This window comes from Sinocyclocheilus rhinocerous, unplaced genomic scaffold, assembly GCF_001515625.1.
Source record: "Sinocyclocheilus rhinocerous isolate Xijiao unplaced genomic scaffold, SAMN03320098_v1.1 scaffold1374, whole genome shotgun sequence".
NCBI lineage: Eukaryota > Metazoa > Chordata > Actinopteri > Cypriniformes > Cyprinidae > Sinocyclocheilus > Sinocyclocheilus rhinocerous.
The window spans coordinates 871099-878732 of NW_015643932.1; the positions used below are offsets into that span (position 1 = coordinate 871099).

The 7634-nt window shown below is 35.9% G+C and overlaps 1 protein-coding gene across 1 annotated transcript in view; it reads right to left on the reverse strand.

The window, feature by feature from the left end:
• LOC107757698 (ephrin type-A receptor 3-like) overlaps positions 1-7634 on the reverse strand; it is a 70967-nt gene that overhangs the window by 28695 nt on the left and 34638 nt on the right. Inside the window, exons 6-7 of the mRNA XM_016575253.1 lie at positions 3910-4022; positions 1578-1740 (exon numbers count right to left, since the gene is read on the reverse strand). Of these exons, the coding sequence (XP_016430739.1) occupies positions 1578-1740; positions 3910-4022 (276 nt within the window). The remainder of the gene's footprint in view (positions 1-1577; positions 1741-3909; positions 4023-7634) is intronic.

Here is a 7634-nt window from a genome sequence, read left to right on the forward strand (position 1 = left end):
TACAAATACATATACACGTGTATATATATATATATATATATACATATGTGTATGTATATATGTGCATGTATAAAATACATACATACATATACATACAAATATATATATATATATATACATACACACATACTGTACATACGTGTGTGTGTGTGTGTGTGTGTGTGTTTATTTATTTATTTCAGGTGCTCACCATTGCATTCATTTTTAAAAAATTGTTATTAATTTATTTTTTCTTAAAATGTTTAAAAGTACAAATATGCTGTTTTAAAATTATTTAATACATTAATATTTACTGTTACCTACCAATCTATGTCTAAGCAACTCTGATAATTAAGAAAATAGTACCACATAGTAAACACAATTAGAAACTGTTAAAAATGCTTTATTAATACCATGGCAACTATTCTGACATCATTAACAAGTGTTATATCACAAACAAAAATAATTATGACTAATATTTTAGTAAACAAACAAAGGGATGTAAAATAAGCGGAATTTTTCCAGATAATGTTCCAATAAAAAGATTTAAGAAAGCGTCCCTCTAATTATGCACACAGAATGGTGGCGTGTCCTATATGGTACACAAACTATGAGACAAACACAGCGGGGCATCTGCCTACTCTCAGCTGAAGCTGCTCACACTTCAGAGGAACACTGACAGAAAATCTACATGTTCAGACTTCAAACACCACAGCAAGAGAACAAACTGCAGCGCGTGAGGAGCCTCGTCTATCTCAGGGGACTAACTGAACGTGTTCACATGTATGAATATTGCACAGCCTCTTTCAATGCGCGCAGCGGATCGGAAATTCAATCAGCGGCATGTGATGGAGAAATACATGCGTGTGACACAGGTTACAGTTTGGCCGAAACAAATGTCCTTGAAAATATGAAGATATTCAGCTGTGAATAAGAAATCAGGGGTTTGGTGGCACTTACAAAGTCAGAAATTATAGAGGTATCTACAAAATCAAGGACACTGTAAATGGGTTTCTAATAAAGAATAAAACTAACTATGTTAAAATTGTAATGCATGCCTTATTACAATTTTCTGTCATTTTAGAGGCTTATTACTTTAATGAAGCATCAGCAATATAATAAAAAAGCAAATATTCAATAAATAATTATATTTTTAATAATAATCACAATATACAATTCTTACATGATGTGGCAAATTAGCCTAACCATAAACTGGCAATTTAGCACAATAGAGTTCAATTGAAGTGCCTTATTGAGAATTCTTAAGCACACAAAATAATTTTGTATATTTTGGATATAGTCTGAATGTAAGCAATTTCAGTAGTGATATGGTGAACGAGTGTTTTGTGCAATAAAACTATATTGTGCAATTGTCACATATGGTATCAACCAATCAGCATCCAGGAGCAGAACTGTCCATTTTAAAGTGACAATTTCATGGATAGATTTCATAGTCAGTTCTCTAAAACTAGAGGAGAACACTGTGGCCAATCACCAGGAAGTAAAGGAGGTCTTCACTGCTGGAAGCAAGGGATCTTAAACAGGTAAAACATTTCTGGATGGTTTATGAAGGTGCATGAAGGATGGTTTTTACTCGCCTTCATGGCTCGTCTCCAACTCAATTTCTCCCCTGTAGTTCCCATAGCCTCCATCTGTACGGGCTCGAATCCGGAAGATGTATGTGGTTCCCGGCTTGAGTCCATCCACCGTCATACTGTTGGATTTGGTCTTCAGCACAGTGTAGTTCTGATCCTGCTGGTTCTATAGAAGAAAGAATGGAATGATAAGTGAACAGGGCTGCTTTCAATGAAGACAGATGTCTCGATCCCTCACAATGATACCTGAATCTCTTCCTGTCCTGCAAACCCCAGGAGTCTAGATTAACTTTGTCGAATCATCCATAATACATCGACTTACATTCACAGAAAAAACGAAGAACAAGAACACAAAGCATGCAGATTGGATTCAAATCAGTCAATTGCCAATTAGCTCAGATGGAATTTTGTGCTCATTCAAGCACCTCCTGCCAATGGCTAACACAATGCTTTTCACATAGACGGATTGAACTGAAAAGAAACCGCAGATTTCTGCATTTTTTAAGGGCCTGACAGCTTTTCGGCTTCCAGTAACTGGAATTTATCCAGATAAATGACATCAATCCTATTGACTTGGATCTGTCGCCTCATTGTCCAATTCTCATTATCTAATCCTAAGGAGAATTCCGTACAGTGTGCTCATGTTAATATTTCACAGCTTATCGACATCCATTCATCTTTCTTCATGTAAGCCCTTCGCTAAAGAGGCACGTGGCAGCTCGCTTAGGGAAATCTAACGTTCCAGACAGGAACACCACGCCCTGCAAGAGAGGGATTGCCATATTTCCTGTGGTGCTATTAAATCTAAGATGGGCCAAACAGGCGGCATCAAACGGATCGCGGACACAGCGGCAGCCAAGCCTGTCCATCTGTGCGCTCCATTTAAAAGCCACATAGTCAATGATCACCTGAATAAATCATAATAATTACCCATCACCCTGTTTTCATGCCACACAGCCAAGTACAGCGGTACAGGAGGGTGTCACCGAGGGATCTAAACAACTGACTGCACGAAATCACTTACCCTGTGTATAGAAATGTCACTGCAGAAAGCAGTTCGCACTAGATATACATCTGTACCATATCAGTAATTGAATTATATTGGAGATATATTTAACTGTGCATGCTCATTTCTGCTATTTTTTCACATTTACATAACATTTGTGTGCATCTAACAATCACTTTGAGTTCATCTTAACAGTTTAACACTGTTAAATATAATCTTTAGTATATCTTGTAATTAATATGCATTTTTCATATGGCACATTATAATATTGTGATGCCTTACCTGTAGTATATATACACATTTAAAATAATTGATTTTAAATTGTATTTTTAATTACTTAAGACACAATTGTACAGAATAGTATTTGAATATAATAAAAAATGTAATATATACTTAATATTAGAAAGCAATTCTAATATATATTTATTGGTTATAGGCCATAAAATGAGAGTATGTGCCAGTGAAGAAAAAGGTGAGGAACACATTGTATTTTAATGAAGTAGAATTTTAAAATATATATATTTGTTTTCATTTAATATTATAATAGAATTTTAATATATATTTATTAGTTATATGAATGAGTATCTGCCAGGGAAGAAAAACAAAAAATAGGGAAAATCTTGAATACTAAAATTCCCAAGTACAATTTTAATATATATTTCATATATTTAATATTACAATAGAATTTTAATGTGTATTTATCAGTTACACAGGCCATAAAAAATTGCCTCACTACATAGTATGTCACATTATTTACTACTCAGACCCAATTGCCAACAATATTGCACACTTAATATGACATATATTACACAATATGTGTAATATACTGTATATTGCCCTTCTATTCGTACAATACGCAATATGTCTCAAATGAAGACGTCAGAAAAACTACGATCATTTAGAATGATAATCTTAATTTAATCGGATTTCAAACTACACATGGACAAGGTTTTAATCGGATTTCAAACATAATCGCATATGGATTTGTAAATATATCAGATTTCATGTGTTTTTCTGTCTGTTCAGACTAAAAAACGAAACGGGTTTGAGTTGGATGAAGTAAAAATTGGATTTTAGCTGCCCGTTTGAACAAAGCCTCTGTAATTTGTTCAGGACAATAATGTCATCAAGTCTAAAATGTGACAACCTCAAAGGTTTTTGGCAGACAGGAGATCCATGAATGTTAATTGGGACCGAATGAAGCATGTCTGTGTTAACATTACATTCTCTCCCCAGGGAACGATGAGCTGCCATATGTCCAATCAGTGCAAGAAGGATTCACATAGGGCCAAAAGGTCATGAAGATCAGCGTACACCAAAGCATCTAACCTTTTCATAATAGGTGACTTCATATTCCACTACGGTCCCGTCAGAAGGTTCTGGACCCTGCCATGCCAGCGTTACACTGTCGGTGCCCTTCCTTTCCTTTAAGATGACGCTCACTGAAAAAGAAAGAGAGAGAGATGAATTGAGATTGATTTCCATGTAAAAGAGGAGGATTAATTACACTTCTAATTAAAGAGTATGAGAGGGCTGGCGGAGCACGTCTTGTCTTTTTCGGGAGTGATAAATTATTCTGCGTGTGTAGTGAGTCATTTTCACCCCGTACTACATTGCTGGCACGCAGCCAGAGCACCTCAGCCCTTCTATTCGTACAACAGCAGTGTTCACGAGCCGCCCTGAGCGGAAAGAGAGAGAGACAGAGGTGCTAATGATGGTGTCAGATTGTGAGTACAAACGAGGGCCTCTCCGTTTTGGGCCCCGGTCGCTAGTGATGAATGAAGGAGCTGACGTTTCGATCTTTAATGAGCTGTGCAAGTCTTAACTCGGCGTACTCTGATCTGCTGCACGGCGCTGACACAGTGACACCGCTAACTGCCGTACGCACACAAACACTCCTAAAGTGATAAACAAACAGCTACGCTGATATCCCAGCATGTGTTCGGTTCACAGATAAAGAACAGACATGCTTCAGTTCAGAGTAATGAAAGAAGAGTGTCTCAAAATATCATAGGAAAAGATGTAGGAGGTGAGTTAAACAGTTAAAACAGGACAATAATGCATTTATATGTAGCCAACATGATCTGACCATTATGTGAACACCACAATCTAAATATTAATATGGTGAGTAATAATAATAAATTGATAAAACTTGAACTTTTTTGTGCCTTTTGCCCTCGTACACTAAAATTTGGGGTAATTTTCATGTTTTTGAAAGAAGTCTCTTATGTTCACCAAGGCTGCATTTATTTGATCAAAACAGTAATGTGGAATATTACTACAATTTAAAACAATGTTTTTCTATTTCTAATATAGTTTAAAATGTAATTTATTCCTGTGATGCCAAAGCTGAATTTTTGGTAGCCATTACTCCAGTATTTAGTGTTACATGATCCATCACGTACGCACACAAACCCTCCTAAAGTGATAAACAAACAGCTACGCTGATATCCCAGCATGTGTTCGGTTCACAGATAAAGAACAGACATGCGTCAGTTCAGAGTAATGAAAGAAGAGTGTCTCAAAATATCACAGGAAAAGATCTAGGAGGTGAGTTAAACAGTTAAAACAGGACAATAATGCATTTATATGTAGCCAACATGATTTGACCATTATGTGAACACCACAATCTAAATATTAATATGGTGAGTAATAATAATAAATGGATAAAACTTGAACTTTTTTGTGCCTTTTGCCCTCGTACACTAAAATTTGGGGTAATTTTCATGTTTTTGAAAGAAGTCTCTTATGTTCACCAAGGCTGCATTTATTTGATCAAAACAGTAATGTGGAATATTACTACAATTTAAAACAATGTTTTTCTATTTCTAATATACCGTATTGGCCCGAATATAAGACGACCCTGATTATAAGTAATGTGGAATATTACTACAATTTAAAACAATGTTTTTCTATTTCTAATATAGTTTAAAATGTAATTTATTCCTGTGATGCCAAAGCTGAATTTTTGGTAGCCATTACTCCAGTATTTAGTGTTACATGATCCATCAGAAATCAATCTAATACGCTGATTTGGTGCTCAAGAAAAACATTTATTTTTATAATCAATGTGAAAAACAGCTGTGTCGCTTAATATTTTTGTGGAAACTGATGCATTTTCAGCATTGTTTAATGAATAGAGTTCAAAAGAACGGCATTTACTCTAAATAGATTTTTTTTGTAATATTATATATGTCTTTACTGTCATTTTTGATCAATTTACTTGCTGAATAAAATCATTTTTAAATAAAAAACATTTAACTGATCCCAAAATCTAAAACATTAATGTAAATAGTGCAAATTTCACATTTTTTTAAATAAATACTCTCCATTTCGATTTCACATTGTCTTTAACACAGAAGATCACTGTAAATACTTCCTGTATCATCTAACTTGCGTTACACATTCATATATGTAGCATTAAAATGCTCTGCATTCAGTTCTTAGGAAGTCGTGAATCTGTCAGCTTTATTTGATGTATTCGTCACTTTATGTCTCCTCAGAATTTGTAAATATTCTGTTTGCTATCTCTCGCACACCTGCCGATGAAAGATGTGTGCCGAAACATCAGTCAATATCCGAATCATGCAAAACATGCATGCAAATACAAGCACTACATCATCCCAGAAGTCTCCTCTCCACACACGGCGGATTGTCTCTTGAATATTTCAAGCGGTGTGGACCAGAGGCCGGGCACTCGAAATACAGGCCAATCAGAGTTACGTATACCTCAATCAGTCCACGCCCACTAGTGGCGTTTCCACGGTTACAGGCATGTCAGCTCTCATAAGAGCAAAGGGCTGTTGATCCGGGCATCCTGGGTAACTCTCCTCTCAGGCTTCTCATTACGCTGCCTCTCGCTCTTGTTCTCTGAGGGGCTGAATCATACTTAACCACAGGATCAGGAGAGCTCGTCCCTCCTCTCGACCAATGACAGGCTTCGAGGTGCTCACAGAGTGCGGGTTTAAAGGTCAGGCGAGATATAAGAGGACCCACTGAAGCACAGCACACCCGTGTAAAATTCAAAAGCAGGAGACAAAAATTGTGACTAAACCTTCAGAGATTTACGAGCACAAGCAGAAAAATGTGTCCTGGGTAACTCTCCTCTCAGGCTTCTCATTACGCTGCCTCTCGCTCTCGCTCTTGTTCTCTGAGGGGCTGAATCACACTTAACCACAGGATCGGGAGAGCTCGTCCCTCCTCTCGACCAATGACAGGCTTCGAGGTGCTCACAGAGTGCGGGTTTAAAGGTCAGGCGAGATATAAGAGGACCCACTGAAGCACAGCACACCCGTGTAAAATTCAAAAGCAGGAGACAAAAATTGTGACTAAACCTTCAGAGATTTACGAGCACAAGCAGAAAAATGTGTAACTGAGGATGTTTAAAGCTTTCAAAGGATAACGAATACTACATATCCCTGACCCTCCTGACAGCCAATTATAAAATATACCTGCGTCACATATCATGCCTTTTTTTGTATGAATTAAATGAAAAGGCCCCAAAAAAGGAAAAAATATTGTATGTCCTTGTAAAATGTTCATAACATTTAGAACAAAGGGTTTCAGACTTTTGATGCAAAGGTCTATCATAAATAACCATCACCTTACAAGATACCCCTTCCTAGGATATGAAGACAGCTTTAAATTTTCATGTATAAAGAGCTCATTAGTACTGTACATTACATTTTTAAATGTGATATTGCCAAATAAATAATTAGATTTCTGATTGCATTTGCATTTAATGATTTATTAAAATATTATTTTATATATTTATAAACTATGACATTAATATATTATGTATTGTATAGTTTATTATATATTATATTGTTGATATTATATACCAATTTTAAATGTAATATGTGACCCTGGACCACAAAAACAGTCATAAGGGTCAATTTTTTGAAATTGAGATTTATACATCATCCGAAAGCTGAATAAATACGATTTCCATTGATATATGGTTTGTTAGAATAGGACAATATATGAAAATCTGGAATCTGAGGGAACAAAAAAATCTAAATACTGAGAAAATCGCCTTTTAAGTTGTCCAAATT